The 17051-nt window shown below is 54.1% G+C and overlaps 1 protein-coding gene across 5 annotated transcripts in view; it reads right to left on the bottom strand.

Moving 5' to 3' along the window:
- Positions 1 to 17051, bottom strand: part of Mad1l1 (mitotic arrest deficient 1 like 1) — a 299318-nt gene that overhangs the window by 60787 nt on the left and 221480 nt on the right. For all 5 annotated transcript variants that reach the window (XM_055598665.1, XM_055598664.1, XM_055598666.1 and 2 more), the window contains one exon: positions 12848 to 13055. In XM_055598665.1, the coding sequence (XP_055454640.1) occupies positions 12848 to 13055 (208 nt within the window). The remainder of the gene's footprint in view (positions 1 to 12847; positions 13056 to 17051) is intronic.

Genomic DNA, 17051 nt, shown 5'->3' with positions numbered 1-17051 from the left:
CCCAGCGCAGGATGCAGGGCAAGCTGGGCCACTATGGGTTCAGCCCTCTGGGACGCCACATGGAGGTAGGTGGGCTGGCCAACTTCAACCAACCAATCAGTAGCCTGGCTGACAGGTGGAGGTGATGTGCACTGCCAGCTGGGATGCCTTTGGGATTCTCCTTCCTTGAACCCACCCTGCAGACTGACAGGCAGTACAGCTGCTCTAAGATAAGGGACTGTGGTTCCCAAAGTGGCTAGGCCACCAGGACCCACTAATCAGGTCTTCTCCTGCACCATGGATACTTTAACTCTATTGATGCCACAAGCCCTGAGATTTGGTCCCCACCACCAGCCTGTATTCCCCTGCTGGGCCGGAAATTGCATGGTTTACACCAGCCTCAGCGACGCTTGCTCGCCCTAGAATTATATGCAGATGAGCAGACCGTGTGCACCCGCCTGGCTGCTGGCAGCCACCCCTGGGTAAGCTCTGAGCGCCTTTCAAACGGGGCATCTCTGTGTGATTAACTGCTCACTCCAGCAAGCAGCTTGTCACCTTGCACACAAATGATTTGAAAAGACACCGGCAATTACAGCCCACCAGATTACAGGGTGGGAGAGTCCCGGGGTGACAACCGGGCGCTGATATCATATTCCTTCTTGTAAGGCTCCCTCCCCCACCCTGAGGCCCTGCAGTGCCAGGCTGCACGGTCCCTGTGGCAGTGCTCTCAGAAGAGGAGGATCTGCAGCCCCTGACGTCGGGGAGTCCTCCTGGGAGGAAGGGACACTGCCTTGGCTGATGGATGTGGAAACAGATGTGAGCCCTGGAGGACCATCACCAAGCCAGGTCTCGAGCATCACGGCAGCCCTGAGAGCCACTCACAAATGCCTACTGGGGCCAGGTGCTGCTACTGCAGGTGCCACCCTGGGGTTTGAGCAGGGGCTTCCATCAGCAACTCAGGCCAAGGCTCAGAAAGCCTCCAGGACTACTGGCCAACTGCTAATGTCACGCCATGCCTCACCTGTTGAATCGTCAGCCACTCTTTCACATTGATCCTGTGGTGCAAGCCTGAGGTGCCCAACAGAGCGACAAGCTTCAGTGATAAGTAAGAGCCAGGCACACTGCTGTGTGACTTCTACGCTGGACCCTGGCTCTGGTGTCAGTGTTCCCCAACATGGAGTCTCCAGTTGGCTATGAGCACCACCCAGCAGGCCTCTCACCCCATCTGGGAATTGTGGAGCTTTGCATGGGTCCATCCCTTCCTCATGATCCCAGTGGCAGGCGTGCCCTAAGTCCTGACTGATTGACCCTTTCTTCCGGCTCTCCCAAACACCGAGTTACTACCTAAATGAACCCCCCCACCCAGACTATCTCTGCTGTAGTGACCAAAGCTGCTCTAGGCTCTCGCCCTTCCAGCTTGCCACCCGCCTTTGCAGCCTTTGTCCCAGAAAATGACGTTCCCTTGAAGTCCTGCAGACCAAGCACTGACCCAGAGGCCCCCAGTCAGATGCTTGACCTCTTCCCTCACGCCCAAATGGACTGGCCCCTCCTTAGATCCGCCCTCCTGGTCAGATGTGGGGAAAGGGGAGTGGGGGGCAGGGTTCCCCTTCTGTCCACATGCGTGCTCACAAGCATGCTAGCATGCGCTTGGCCGACCCATGTCCTCCAGGAGAGAAGAGCCATAGCTTTCGAAGAAAGACTTCAAATGTACAGACACCAGAAACTAATAGCGTGTATGCGCATACCCTGGTTTTCCTGCCTGGCCCGAAACACTTGCAGCAGAGAACCTCATCTGAAACAAGAGGACACAGCTGCCTCAACGCAAACTCCCAGAAGCTTCCTTCCACAGACAGGTGATCTGCCAAGAGAAGACTGGGGCAGAGGCAGCAGCCTGCCCCCTTCTGGACAGGGCAGACGCTGACAGAGCCAGTGGGCAGAGGCAGCGAGGGCGAGTCGCAGCAGGGCCAGTGCTGGAGTCACGTCTGCACGAGGCTGAGAGCTGGCGATCCGTTCTGCACACTGGATGTATTATTAATTTCTGACACTGGGTGTAGAGAAACCATAATTCCCTGGAAGGCAAGCTCCTTTTTGGGGGGGAGCAGTGTTCAGAGCTCATCTTTTATTGACCGAGTCATTCTTGAGTCAATCTGTCTGCTCTTGGCGAGACAAGAGTTTTAAATCTCCTTTGTCCCTCCTCCTCGAGACGCAGCGGTGTATTAAAAACCGGCTAATGCATGCCGTGGCCTCGGACTTGATATGGAACCAATTCTTCAGACAGCAGATTAAGTAAGGGAAAGGCTACAGAACCAACTCAGCAGCTAGAGCAGCGCGGAGAAGGTTTGGGAAGGACACTGGGGTGCGACAGCAGCTGTGACCTTGGAGATGCTAGGTGCTGAGAAGCACGGTTAGGCCAGAGAGGAGCCCCAGGTAGGAAGAGAGGAGCTGGGGACACCTGCTTTCTGCCACACACTGTCCTGGAGGAGGAGACAAGGACGGGCTCAGTTGAGTGTGGAAATCATCAGCTTTCAGAGAGGCAGCAAAGGTGGCCCTCCTGCTCCCCATGGCCTGCAGTCCAGATGGGGCTGGTAGCCTCGGTCTATGACCACATGAATGTTGTAACATGTTGACGATGAAACCCGGCCAGAGCTGGAGCTGAGTGCAGGCTGCCTGGGTCCCTTTAGACAGAGCAGGGGTGGGGCTCTGCTGACTCTACCGTTTCTCACCTTTTGATCTGAGGTAGATTCCTGGGACTCAGGAGATAGCTAGAACTGAGTCATGGAAGCCTGCTATGACCTCCACATCCTATAACCTCCACACGCACCACCCTCACTCAGACAGGTGCACACAAACTAAAGAAATAAAAACATAACTCATAAAGTTTTGTTTTTTTAAAGGCAGTTTCTCAATGGCTTGGAACTATCAAGTAGGGCAGGGGCTGGTCAGGGAGCCCCCAGGATCCACATGTCTCCATCCCTCAATGGGGTCATAAGCTCGTAACACCATATCCAGATTTTAAACATGGGTTCTGAGGTTGACTTCACGCTGCTGGCAGAGCACGAGCTTTACCGGTGGGTGGAACTACCTCTCCAGCCTTCCCTGACCCTGGTTCCCACCCTCTGGAATGCTGCCCAAGGTCTCCCGAAGTCTTTCCAGTTTTCAGCATTTTAACAAGAACCACCTGATCCTTTGCAGAGACAACACACAGGACACCCCGAGTACTGCAGTGGACAAGGAGAGCCGGAGCCCTGTGCCCCAGGTGTCTTGCTAGGACTTACAGATCTGTGTGCCATGGCCCCCTCCACACCATCTCACTGCACCACAGCAGGGGGCCTCTTTTGCAGGAGGTGGAGCTTCAAGCGCTAGACTAATATATCCTATGTAAGAAATCTCAAGGCAGCATGGCATTCAGACCAGCGTGGTCATTACTCGCTGCTGTTGGCCAAATTTACAGGGTGAGTTGGAACAAAGAGGAGCAGAGCAGAGCAGGGAGACTCAGAAACCGGAAGCCTGGCCAGAAAGATGTTTCAGTGACCGGAGGAAGTGACAGACATGGCCCTGGGCATCTTGAAATCAGATGGGCTGTGATGATCCCCAGGGCAGGATATCTGTGGTCCCATTTAGAGGGGGAAGGGGTCAATGGCCCTGCCCTCCCCAAGCTTATATAATAAGCAGTAATGGCTACTGGGGGAGGGGACACGTGTGGCACTGCCTGCGAGTTGTGCTGGAAGCTGCAAGGCGTAGCTTGCAAGAGTCACCAGCATGCTGGGGTGGGCTGTGATACAGCTGTGGGAGCCATCCCACCCTTCTGTGAGCCACCGTCACCCATTACAGACAATCCTGCACGTGGGTTCCTTTAAGGAACCCCAAGAAACTCACTGCTTCACCAAGCCTGGAGGGAGTTATTTCTTTGGTCTGTCACTGCCACCTGAATTTGGTGTGAATAGAAACAGATGCCCCGGTGACATAGCACAGCTGTTCATAAAAACGCAAGAAGGACAGGGCAGCTGACTCAGAAAAACACACGAGAGGGCATGCAGTCTCCAGAAGGGGGCTGGAGGGCTCAGGGCTTCCGCTTCAAGTGTGACAAGGAGCAGTGCCAGGACTGGGTGGAGCTGTGAGGAGCTGGCCAAGCTCATTCATCAAGACAGCGATTTTGGACTAGAACCCGTGGCTCATCACAGTGGAGTCACAGCAGTGCAGTCTTGGTGCTGTAACTCAGGCAGGCCTCCATCTCACTAGCTAGCCGAGGAGAAACTAAAACCCCTGACCTCCTGCCTCTACCTCCAGGGGCCGGGACTGGGGAAGGCAAATATTCTGGCTGGGTTTTTGCCAATTTGATACAAACTAAGGTCATCTGAGAAGAGGGGAACTCCGCAAAGAAAACGCCCTCCTCAGACTGGACTGCAGTCCAGTGAGGTATTTTCTGCACTAATGATTGATGTGGGAAGGCCTAGGCCGCTGTTGTGCAGGGTTGCCCTGGGCAGGTGGGCCTGGGTCCCTTAAGAAAGAAGGCTGATCAAGCCATGGGGAAAGCAGCATTCTTCAATAGTGTCTGCTACAGCTCCTGCCTTGAGCTCCTGGCCTGACTGACCTGTGCGCCGTGAGAGGGGCATGTACGCCAAATCAACCCTTTCCTCCCCAAATTGCTTTGGTCATGGCGTTTACCACCGCAATAGAAAGCCAGCCAACACAGCAAGTCTAGCTTGGTAGTCTACTGTACTGGGATGACTGAGGATCAAAGCAGACAGATGAAATCGGATTCCATCATCAAACTAACAGGACAAGGCACAGGGTCTAAAACCAAGCCCTTCTGTAACAATCACCCACAGTGCTGGGGTGAACAGAGTCTTCAGGACAAAGCGCCTGCTACGGAAGGAAGAGCTGATAAATTACACTTCATCAAAATTAAAAACGCTGCTTATCAGACGAAAGCATTAAGAAAATGATTAGAAGACAAACAATCCAATTAAAAACTGGGCACCGATGTGAGAGGCGTCTCAGCAAGGAAGATGTATGAATGGCTAATAAGCTACAGAAATGAGCTCCGAATCATTAGTCATTAGGGAAATGCAACCACCGAGGATGCTGTCGTCAAGAAGCCAGGAAAGACGAATGGAGGGAGGATGGCGAGCACACAGGGACCCTCACAGGGATGTCGGCAGGTACAACCACTCTGGAAAACAATTAGGTCGCTCCTTACAAAGGTGATGCATGTACTAGCTAACCCTAAATCCCCTTCTACACATAAGACGTGGGCACTGTCTCCAGTGTCCACAGAAACATGACCCACAGGGGCCCATGATGGACACAACCCAATGTCCACATCAGTGACTCACTCCCTAAAACATGGACCATCCACACAGTGGAATATTACTCAGCCATACAAAGGAATCTGGATCCATGTGAAGCCATGGCTGAACCTTGAAAGTATTATGCCGAGCGACAGACACCAGAACAAAGGCCCGTGCAGTGTAAGGTTCCATTTAGACAAATGTTCTGAAAAGACAAATCGGCAGAGGAAAGATCAGTGATTGCCTGGGGCCGTGAGTGGGAGCGGGACGACGGCAAGGGCATCGGGGACCCATCAGGGTGACGGGAACGCTCTAAAGCCAGGCTGTCATGGAGGCAGAGTACTGCCGTAAGCTCACTAAATCACCAAGTTAATTACAGCCTTAGACAGCTGAGGATGGAGGGTGCTGCTGAGCACGGTGACACAGCAGGGCCGACAGGCCGGTGCAGGCTCCGGGGCGGGGCGGGGCGGGGTGGCTTTCCCTTTGTACCTATGCCAGCTCAGTCAGATGGACCCCACAACCTCAGGACCCCAAAGTCAGATGGAACCCCTTACCACAACTTTTATGTTCCCTGTGGTGTGGAATAGAGAGCACGTGCCACAGCCAAGGACTGCAGACTGGCTACCCAAGTTGCCTTGTGACGGCCCAGGCAGGCAGGTGTGCAGGCCACCTTCCGAGAAAGGAAACCAAGGGCGGGTGACAGCTGCCAAGCTAGGCCTGGATGGCTTCCCCTGGGAACCCCTGCCCTCACTTAACTGGTAAGCACTGGTTGAGCTAACAGCTCCTGGCTGGGCCTGGCCTGGCCTGACCCGGCCTGGCCGGGCCTGGACGCTGCAGGTCTGAGGTGGGGAGGTCAGGGCTGCTGTGCGTATCCAGGCTGGCGTTCCAGGGCGCCCGCTTGTTTGATGTGTCATGCAATAAGACGCTCTCACTTCAATTACCGGCTGAATGAAACTGGAGAGAAATCCCTAATTGGGTACTTGGCTTCAGCTACCCGGCAAAGTTTACAGACATGCCAGGAAGGAAAGGAAACAAGGCAGTCAGCCGAGCACTTCCACGGTGGCTGGGGAATGCGGCAGTCACTCAGCAGCGTTGGCAGGCCCGTGGGGGATGGGGCCACAGGGGCCAGGGGGAGGCCAGCTCTGCCCTCCGCCAAGGGGGACTCAGAAGAAGGCTGAGGTCCAGGGATGTGGTTCAGAGGTGGATGTTTGTGTGAGCCTGAAATTTGCTCCCTGACATCTCCTAAACAAAACAATACCCAAACAGAACAAGACTGAAGCTGCATAAAGCTCCATCCCCAAGCTGCCCAGAATCCAGAGAGGGGCAGGGGTGAGGTGAACCAATGAGAGAGGAGAGATGACCTGTGAGGGGCAGGGGTGAGGTGAGCCAATGAGAGAGGGGCAGGGGTGAGGTGAGACAGTGAGAGAGGGGAGATGACCTGAGAGGGGCAGGGGTGAGGTGAGACAGTGAGAAAGGGGGGATGACCTGAGAGGGGCAGGGGTAAGGTGAGCCAATGAGAGAGGAGAGATGACCTGGGAGGGGCAGGGGTGAGGTGAGACAGTGAGAGAGGGGCAGGCATGAGGTGAGGCACTGAGAGAGGGGAGATGACCTGAGAGGGGCAGGGGTGAGGTGAGGCACTGAGAGAGGGGAGATGACCTGAGAGGGGCAGGGGTGAGGTGAGGCACTGAGAGAGGGGAGATGACCTGAGAGGAGGGCACTTCATGGGCAACACACCTGGGAGCGTGGCCAGCAGGCTGGTGTTCAGCTCTGATGGAGGCCTGGGTTCACTGTCAAGGGTCACCCTGGCTCTGGACGAAGGGCCAGTGAAGAAGCCCAGCAGAGTGGAAGCAGACAGAGTGCAGTTTCCACCAGACTTACGGGCTCTTAAGGCTGCCTGGACGCCACTTCAGTGACCCTGAAGGGAGCTAGGCTGTGCTGACAACACTGACACGCCCACAGCAGCTCCCCAAGGCACAGTCCCTGGAGCAGCTGAGACAGGAGGAGCATGAGGACTCCTGGGACAGCTACAGCTTTGAGGGATAGCCTCAGCCCTTTCACCCCAATTCTAGGCTCTCCCTCACTACTTTGCAGCCAGGGCCACACTCACTATGGGCAGCTTTCAGCTCCACCTGACTGGGGACAAGAAGCTGATGCCTCAGGGTTCGGTGCCAAGTTCCCCTTGGGAGTTCCCTTCCTCAGTCCCATCCAGGCCTAGCCTCTTAGGGAGACCCCAGATGTGGGGAATCCCTCTGACAATATTTGTTCTAGTTCAAGGTTTCTTTCCCACATGAACCTTGAGCTTTGAAGACCTGGCTGGACTCAGAAAGATGGGTGGGAAAAGGACTAATTTGGGAATGACCTGAGGCAGAGTGGGAGGTCCTCTCCCAGCCTAGAGCCAGCAATCAAATCTCATGATTCTCATGGAGAGTTTGTGTATATAGACATGTATGTGTGTGTGTGACATATATGTACATGCAAAGTGCTGTGTGACACACATATGTATGATATGTGTGGCGTGTGGGAGGCATGCACACATGCAATACTGCACTCATGAAGGTCAGAGGACCATTCTTCTCTGGGCCAGTCCCTGCCTTGCACCTTGTCTGAGGGAAGGAACCTCTGCTCACCAATGAGGACCCAGGCTAGCAAGCTTCCCAAGTCTCCTGTCTCCAGTCCCCATCTTGCTGTAGGAGCACAGCTTAGGGAGATGGTGTCTCACGAAGTTGCCCAGGCTGGCCTTCAACTTGAGCTCCCCCTGCTTCTGCCTCCCAAGTAGCTGTGGTGACAGCCTACTCCCACAAGCTTGGCTCAGGCTTCAAAAGTTCCCCAGTGAGCGGATAAACAGTCCTATTCTGTTCGAGGCTGCTCTGGGTGATTCTGTTTGAAGCTGCAGACGCTCCGTATCTCTTCAGTGTGTGGCTCAGGTCAGGGTCTAATGCTGTCTTTGTCCATACCACTGAAGAGTTGTCCTAGTGACAGCTGTCAGATGGTCCCCACGGGCTCGCCGTTCAGTATGTGTGCGTTAACTTCTTGTACAAAAGAGATCCTGGCTCAGGGTTTGTTTGTCTCTTTTTATCCATTTACCTACTTGTGGTAATTATGAGTTTCTTCTTTTTCTTTCCTTTTCTCCTCTTTTGTTTGATTTCACTCTGTAGCTCGGGGTGTCCTGTAACTTGGGGCTCCAAGTGATGGGACTATAGGTGAGAACCACCGCAGCAGGCCCAGCAATTACTTCTAATTCCAAGTACGGATCAGAAGCCGGCAGCGTTTTGCTTTTTCCCTGAGGAGATTCCGACCACTTAACAGTTGGCCCACTTTCGTTTCTGCTGCTTTACAAAGCACCCTGGCAGGGGCGTGACTACAGAGAGGCCTGTGGTCCCAGCCCCTGACTGCTTGCATCGCTGTGGACTTCAGGATGCTGGTCACTTTGGGCCTCTTCCATATGGCCATGGTCTTGGTGGTCTATTTTCGTGGCTCCTTGCAAGCCCTTCATACATGTTATCAGCATGTGAGGAGATCTGAGGTCTTTTCAGGTTCTGTACAGAATGTTGGTATCTGGGGGTTGAGCAGCAGCCAGAGCGCCTTCCAGCATGCCAGCCTTAGGTCTCACCATGTTTCTTGGGCCTTCTGATGCTGGATTCGTAGTTATGGCGTGCCCTGGGCCGGGCTGGGTCAAGCTCCAGCCGTGCTCTCAAAGTGTACGGCTGTCCTAGGCTCCTTCCGCAGGTCTCCCTGAAATCCCCAGGAGGCTGGCATTGTTCCCCGTGTCTGCGCTGGGCTGACTACACACGAACAAGTACGAATATGCATAATTAACCACAGCCACGAGCAGCCCAAATCTGAAATGTAATGGCACTATTCCTGTTCACTCCCCCTAAATGCCATCAGCCCATAGTACAAGGGTAACAGGACATGCTGGAAGCTGAGCGCCAAGCTGGAGACACAGCTCTAGACATAGGAAGTGACAGAGCAGGCTATGGGCCTTGGGCCTGGGGGTGGACACTTGGACCAGGGGTGGAGCATGACTCATACTGGTGAGGGACGTGCTGACAGTCTTGACCGAGGCTGTCACACACACACAGATCTGTACAGCTCAAACTGCTACGAGCCCTAAAAAAAACAAGCTAGCACAGCATCTCCGGTGAATGTGCTTCTTGACTAATGAGAAGGGAGAGAGCTTTAGCTTCTCTTGTCAGAGCTGTCAACTGATAACTTCATCCCTTACAGTGTTTGTGTCAGAGCGTACCGTTAAGGTTGTTTTTAAGGAGAGATGATATTGTTTAGAAAGGTTAAACTTGAGGCTCATCCATTTCATTATTTTTAATGAAGAAATCCCCCCGACCTCCAAGTACTGGGGCTGGAACAGAGGGCCTTCAACCACTGCTAGACACACACTGTATCACTAGGTCAGTCACACTCCCAGATCAGCTTGGTGGCTTCACTTGCTACAGGCCAGTCACAGGCCCTGTTTCCTTGGGAAGGGCTGCGCCCCCCAGGCCTCAGCCTGCTCAGAAGTAACTAGCCCCTCACTGGGGGATTCTAGGCAGGTACTCTACCACTCCCCAGCCCCTCACTGGGGGATTCTAGGAAGACAACTAAATCTTCTAGTCTCTGGAGCTTAACTCAGCTTCTTGGACATTCCTAACAACAGAGTGGCCATATTTCAATAAAACTTTATTTGTGGCACTAAGCTCTGAATTTCATAGTTTCTACAGCATACCAAGTATTCTTGGGACTTGTTGAAAACTAATACTTTTATTTTTATAACACTGTCAGGTTTTTTTGTTTTGTTTTGTTTTGTTTTAATATGGTCCTCCTGTGTCTCTGCCTCTGCCACATAGACTGTATACATCAACGATACTTGCCTGTTCTGCATGGGAAAGGGCGCTGGGGGATAGGGGCTGCACTGGGGATTCTGCATCATTCTATAGACCTGCAGCGCTGTGATTCAGGGGCTCAGAGAATAGCTGACATTTTCCCCGAACAAGAAGAGCTGTGTGGGGACACCTGAGACAAAGTACCTCCTTTTGCATCTAAATCTTGCTCCGTCCACCCTTGCACCCCTAGTTACTTCTGAGTAGACTGAAGTCTGGGAGATGCAGCCCTCCCCAAGGGAACAGGGCCTGTGACTGGCCTGTAGCAAGCGAAGCCACCAAGCTGATCTCAGCTCTGAGGGCACTGGGGCATCCCTGAGTCTCCCTCGCCACTCCAACTGACCTAGATCCCAGAGCCAGGGCATGGGAACATGTGAGTCAAGGCTGGAGCAGCAGCAGTCCTGAAGTCACATGTCTAACAAGAGTGTAGACCATGGTGTCTCAGGCTAGGGTCAAGGGTCAAATGCTTAAGCGTCAACCTCAGTCAAGCATAAGAGTGCATGCTTTTAATCCCAGCACTCAGGAGGCTGAAGCAGGAGAATGGAGAGTTCAAGGTCAGCCTGAGCTATATAGAAAGAACCTGAGCTAATCCTTGCCACCTCCCCCTCCCAAAGCCCCAAACTAGGCCCTGGAGAGTGCCCTCATTTTTGGGGCAAAAGCTGAGATACAGGAGAATTCCCCACAAGCCAACTAGCTCCCTTGCTCTCTTCCCCAGAGACACCTCGGAGAACCGCTGCGCCCAGTCAAGCAGTGATAAATTTGATCACCTCCAATGTGTCACTCTGACAAGATTAAATTGTTTTAATTTTAATGCATGCCTAATTAAACTGCAATTAACCAGCTCACTGGCAGGGGCCAGAGACAGCAGAGGGCCATACACACTGAGCCTGGGCAGCATTTCGAGGCTGGGTTTTGGTCCCTGTACACAGGGTCAGCTTCTTCAGGAGGAACTGTTTCCCTAAAGAGCCCCACTGGGCTCAAGCTGCTGGGAGCCAGTGACAGGCAGGTCCATCTGCTGCAGAGGTCTCCGTCTGGCCGCAAGTGTTGGCGAAGTGGAGAGCTCAGCAGTGGAGGCTGTTGCCTGTAAGCCTGGAGCTGCTAGGGCTTCCTTCTGCCCTATGGAGAGCGTGAGTAGCCTGAGACCCTAGAGAACTAGGCTCTAGATCGGGCTGTTTTCCATGTCTGTAGGCTCTGTTGTGCAGAACAGACACGCAGAATGTAAGAGGGTCAGTGTTAAGTTCTTTGATTCTGAAAACCTGACACGAGGGAAGGGTGGAAGTGAAAGGGCAAGGATATGCTCTCCATGCACACCCTATCAGCTGCTGCTCCTGAGAAGAGAAATAACGAAGGCCAACATGGTCTTCTAAGCTGCCAAGAGACACAGGGTGCTGAGCTATACCATTTGCCCCTTACAGCTGACCCCTACATAGGAACCACCGACTCACAAAGGACACTGCCGACCTGGAGGTCTGTCAGAGCACAGCACCAAAGCTGGCAGGTGTCCCTTTAGCCAGGGAACAGGACCATGGGTAATAACACATCATCTGGGGTGCCTACCCTATACCGGACTCTCCGTGTAAAGCCTCAAGGTACTGGCTGCTTCTCAGGGCACCTCAGCCTGGCAAGACAGAAGGAAGGCTGCACCAGCCATTCTCACTGAGACGTTGGGTCCTCGGGGCACCAGGCCCCTGATACATGCCTTCAATCAGCCTAGGATCCCCAGGTTCCGTGTGACAGTCTTCAGGAGCTCTCTCCATGAAGGCCCAGGGCTGATGCAACAAGCACAAGGGAGCCAGAACAGAAATGCAGGGATGAAGAGGGCAGGATCTGCCTCTGCCACTCCATCCTGAGATCCCCGCTGCAGGAAGGGCTCTCTGATGACAGTCCCACCCTCCCTGGATCAAGGACTCACTGCAAATGCCAAGTACATCCACAGGACCAGATGACAGATACAAGGGAAGGAAACAGGGGTGCTTCACAGGATGAAAAGTAGTTGAGAACCAGAGAAAGACATGAACCCCAAGACAACAGTGGCCGGCAGCCACATCCCAGCACGGGTGGCCTCAAGTGCTCCAAAGGGAAGGAGACAAGAGTGGCCTCAGGTCAGGCAGGGCTGCTGCAGAACCTGCTCCCAGCATTCTCTTGCCCCAGTTCCCTCCCCACTCAGACCTAGTGCAATCCCCTCCCTTGTACCCACACGTGTGCCCTGCACAGCTCCAGAGCAAAGCAGCGGGGGCAGGACCTCATGGCGGACATGCTCACCGAGGCTCAGCGACTGATGCCAGTGGCCACTATAATGCGTCAGGGGTGACAGGCACACGCTCTGATGGTTGTTATCCTGATTTACTGACTGGACAGGGTGGTGAGTGGCTCTGCCTCCCCCAGTCTTGTTCTTCCCTAGAATCTGGGGCCTGGCTGCAAAGGGCCCTGGGCTCTGTGACGCGTGCTTAGGCCAGTGAACGATGGCCCTGTTTTCTCAGAGGATTGGATTTACTCATGATTAATGGGCCACATATAAACTGATAAATGGTATTAATTTGTTTTGGGGGGTCTGAGACAATCTTAGCTGCTTGCAAACTTGGATGACTAACCCTGTTTGTGAAGCCTGCAGGGCAGCAGTACCTCTCGGTTGGCTGCAAGGGCCAGCGGGCTCTGTCCCTCCATGCCGCCCGGAGGTCCCATGGGCTGGGCAATTTCACCTACCTGCCACCTCCTTGGATGAGGGCAGGCTGGAGGCAGCCTCCAGGTCAGCAGGGATGGGACCCCCTCTCTCCAGGGCGTGCACGAGCCCCCGAAGTCGCTCGCACTCCCCCTGCAGCCGCTCATGGTCCTCACGCTGGCGCTGCCTGGCCATGCTGGCCGGGTTCAGACTCAGGTGCAGCACTTTGGTTCGACTCTGGTTGTAGTCGCCCTAGAGGAGCAAACACAGCGCAGGCTCACTGGAGGTGGGTGAGGGGCTCAAAACACAGAGCAAAAGCCAGGAGGAACTTGATGATGAGCGTTGGGTGGAGCACAGGGTGTGGTGTGGCAGCTGCTGTGACAACCGCCTCAGCACCCTTGTACAATGTGTGCAGGTGAGACTGTTACCAACCTGGGTTCTGATCTCTTACAGTGCAGTGGACTGAACTGGTAGAGAAAAAAAGCCAAACAGTCTTCCTCTCCTTTGGCTACCATAGGTGCTCCAACCACACCAATCCCATGCTCATTCTACCTAAACATGAAATTCAATGCCAAATTCCAGAAGAGACAAGAGGCACAGGCTTGTAAGACCAGCTAAACCATAGGCTGAGGAAGGAGGATTGCAAGCAGAAGGCCAGTTAAGGCCATACAGTGAGGGCAAGGGTAGCCTGGGCTACTTGGTGAGAACCTGTCTCAATCAATCAATCAATCAATCAATCAATCAATCAATCAATCAATCAATCAATCAAAAAAGACTGGAGATGAGTCTCAGTGGTTCACCACTTAAGTAGAACCCAGCAGTGAGGGGCTGGGGTGCGGCTCAGTGGCAGAGCCCCTGCCTAGAATCCCCCAGTGAGGGGCTGGGATGTGGCTCAATGGTAGAACACCTGCCTAGAATCCCCCAGTGAGGGGCTGGGGTGTGGCTCAGTGATGTAGCCCCTGCCTAGAATTCCCCAGTGAGGGGCTGGGGTGTGGCTCAGTGATGTAGCCCCTGCCTAGAATCCCCCAGTGAGGAGCTGGGGTGTGGCTCAGTGGTAGAGCCCCTGCCTAGAATCCCCCAGTGAGGGGCTGGGTGTGGCTCAGTGGCAGACCACCTGCCTAGAATCCCCCAGTGAGGGGCTGGAGTGTAGCTCAGTGGTAGAGCCCCTGCCTAGAGTCCCCCAGTGAGGGGCTGGGGTGTGGCTCAGTGGTAGAGCACCTGCCTAGAAACCCCCAGAGGCTGGGTGTGGCTCAGTCAGCCCTGCAACACTTGTTTAGTATGTGTTAATAGTACCTGGTAATAGTACCCAGTAATAGTACCTGGGTTCTATTCACAATTGCCCCCCACCCAATGACTCCTGGTGCAGTCCCTGAATGAACAGGCTCATGATACCTATCCTATATCCCTGTGAGGCCTGTCATCTATTCCTCTCTGCAATAGGTCTGTGGGGGGGGGGGAGGGCAGAATTGAACAAGATGGCTTTACAGAGAACTCTGACTACAAAAAGGAGAGTTCCCACAGACTTCAATCTGGTTCCCACAGCTAACAGTGCCCACAAGCAACACCTACTCGTCATTGCTTCCCCAAGCCATGACAACCACAGGAGAGCAATGGCTGATTCTAGCAGGCACCCCAACATGTTCCAAAGCACTGACTGTGACTAGTGGCACCAGAGAGAGGGTGGGCAGAATGCCCCATGGCCTTACCTGTCACTCCATGCACATGCCAGCTCCAGAGAAGGCAAGGCAAGATGTAAAAGGCTAGGCTTAAGGACCTTAAGATTGATTTATTTTACGACTGCTTTGCCTGCAGGCCTATGTGGATTCTACAAGTGGCTGGTGCCCATGGAGGTGAGGGGGGGCTTCTTGAGTACCTGCTGGATTCCCTGGAATGGCGTTATAGCTGCAAACCACCATGCGGGTGCTCTTCAGCCATCTCTCCAGCCCCCAAAGGTAAGGACGAGAGTGAGTGTGAGGGCACATTACTGTCCTCACAGCACAATGGTGGCGACGTTACAGATAGGACAGAGGATGTGCTGGCATGCGAGAAATGGATGGAAGCTGGTACAACAGCAACATTCAGGAAGCTGAGGCCGGAGAACTGAGTTTGAGAATTATGGGTTAATCTGGGTTACATCAGAATGGTGAAGAAAGAAAAAAACAAAACAAAACAAACAGGACCGTGTGTGTAGGGGGAGACACATTTTGCTGGAAAACACTCTAGGCCCCAGGGAAGGATGTGAACATCAGGGAGGGTTGTTCTAGTTCATCCACCTCAGCAGCTCACACCTAGATGCTATGCGCAACTCAAAAGCAATCAAGAAAATGTTGGCTACTGAAAAACAGGCAAAAGGGAGAAACACTTCACAGGCAGAACCCAAAGAGCCAATGGCTTTGGTACAAGTGAGCTGTCGGGAAAGCCCAAAATGCAGTCAGCAAGAGGGCCATGTGCCTACTGAAGCAGCCATCCCATGCAGATGGGCTGTGCATTCCAGCACGGCACTGAGTGGACAGGGGTGTGGTGACCGCAGCGTACCAGGTGGCGCAGCCACTGAAGGGACACACACCTCCTGACCTGTGTGAGGGGGAGGCTCTCTGCTGCCCCCACAGAGTGTCTGATATGACTCAGGAAGTCAAACAAGGGGTTACTTGTCTTCTCTGGCCAACCTCTGCCCAGGTGCCCTGCTCTCAGATATGAAACGGCTGCAGAGCGTGGGATGGAGGCTTGGAAATCTCTTCTAGAGTCTGGGTGGCAGAAAACACTGATGGACCTGGAGTCCAGTTCCTCAAAGCCCAGGCACTCAGCAAGAGACACCAATGTCCATGTCTCCATGCAGGAACTTCCAGCCCCCCTCCCATGATGCCTGCTGAGGAAGCCGGGAAATAGCCCATCCCTTCAGACCACCAGACAGACTGAGCAAAGGAGCCCCGGGACACACGTGTGCAGTGAGGCAGCAGGTACTCAAGAAGCCCCAGCGTCCCGTGAGCTAGCTGCCAGAGGCCACTGCCCCTCTGCAGTGCCGTGTGGTCTTTACCTGAAGTACTCAGTCCAGGCCATGGCCTGTCAGCCCTCTGCTTCTGGGGCAGAAGGGGGAGGGGCAGGAGAAGACCAGCAAGACCCTCACACATGCAAACTGGCAGCCTGCAGTCCCCTGGCATGGGGACGGGAGGGGGGCGGGCAGCAGAATGTGCCAGAGCCACCCGTAGGGAGCAGCAGGGCTTGCAGCCGTGGCTTCCAAGAGGCCACAGCCCAGTACATTCTCATCAGAGGGAGGGGAAGGAGGAGGCCTCCAGCCCGGACTGGGAAGTGGGAGGGAGGGGAAGCAGGCCTGGCAGGCTCTTCAGAGCTTTCCTGAGAATCTTGTAAAGCCCTGGGGATGAAGAGGCTCCTGGAAAGCTAGCTGATGCCTGGGCTTTCAGGGTCGAAGGAGACTGTTACTTGTGCAATTTCAACGGTCTGTTATTCCGTGCAATTTCACCGGTCGGGGAAATAACCAAGCATGTGAAATCCATCACCCACACCCGCTGAGACAGCCCTGGGGCTGGACACCTCGGCTCCCCTCCCTATCCCGGCTCCCATCCCCAGGCTGAGCACTACAGCCCAACACCTCCTGTGGAGCCAGCCAGCTCCTCAGGGCTACCCATCTGTCCCAGTGCCCACTGCACAGCTCAGTGAGAAAGCACCAGGCGTGGGAACTGGCAGGGAAGAGCATCATGCGTGCCAATGAAACCACACTCACCCAAACAGATTTTCATGTGGCCCAAGATATTGATTTTTCCTTTTAAAGATTTTAAAAACCACAACTCAATCCTTCGTCTGTGCGCTATATACAGTCTGACAGGCTGGGTCTGGGGCGTCTCAAGCTGAGGAGAGGGCTGAGGCCTGGAACAGCTGCCACAGCCCCACACTGAACATGCAACACAGAATACACCACAAGACTCCTATGGAAAGATGAGTGTACTGGTGCACACTTTTTATCCTAGAACTCTGGAGGAACTCTAGAAGTTCGAGGCCAGCCTGAGTTCCAGGACAGCCAGGGCTACACAGAAAAAACCCTGTTTCAAAAAGCCGAGGGGTGGGGTGGGAGGGAGGGAAGGTGGGAGATCGGTGGATCCTGGAGATGAATGAGGAACCTGAGCAGCCTGAGAGCCTTCTGCTCCACGCCCACTGCCTTGCTCTGGAGAGCACCAGGCCAACAGTGATGTCCAGTGCTTACCAAACAAGTACCCAGGCACGAGCTGACAGGCG

Source organism: Psammomys obesus, unplaced genomic scaffold (genome assembly GCF_907164565.1).
Source record: "Psammomys obesus unplaced genomic scaffold, mPsaObe1.curated_primary_1811, whole genome shotgun sequence".
In the NCBI taxonomy this organism is placed as follows: domain Eukaryota; kingdom Metazoa; phylum Chordata; class Mammalia; order Rodentia; family Muridae; genus Psammomys; species Psammomys obesus.
The sequence above is the reverse complement of the archived record's forward strand: the minus strand, read 5'-3'. Positions and strand labels throughout refer to the sequence as shown.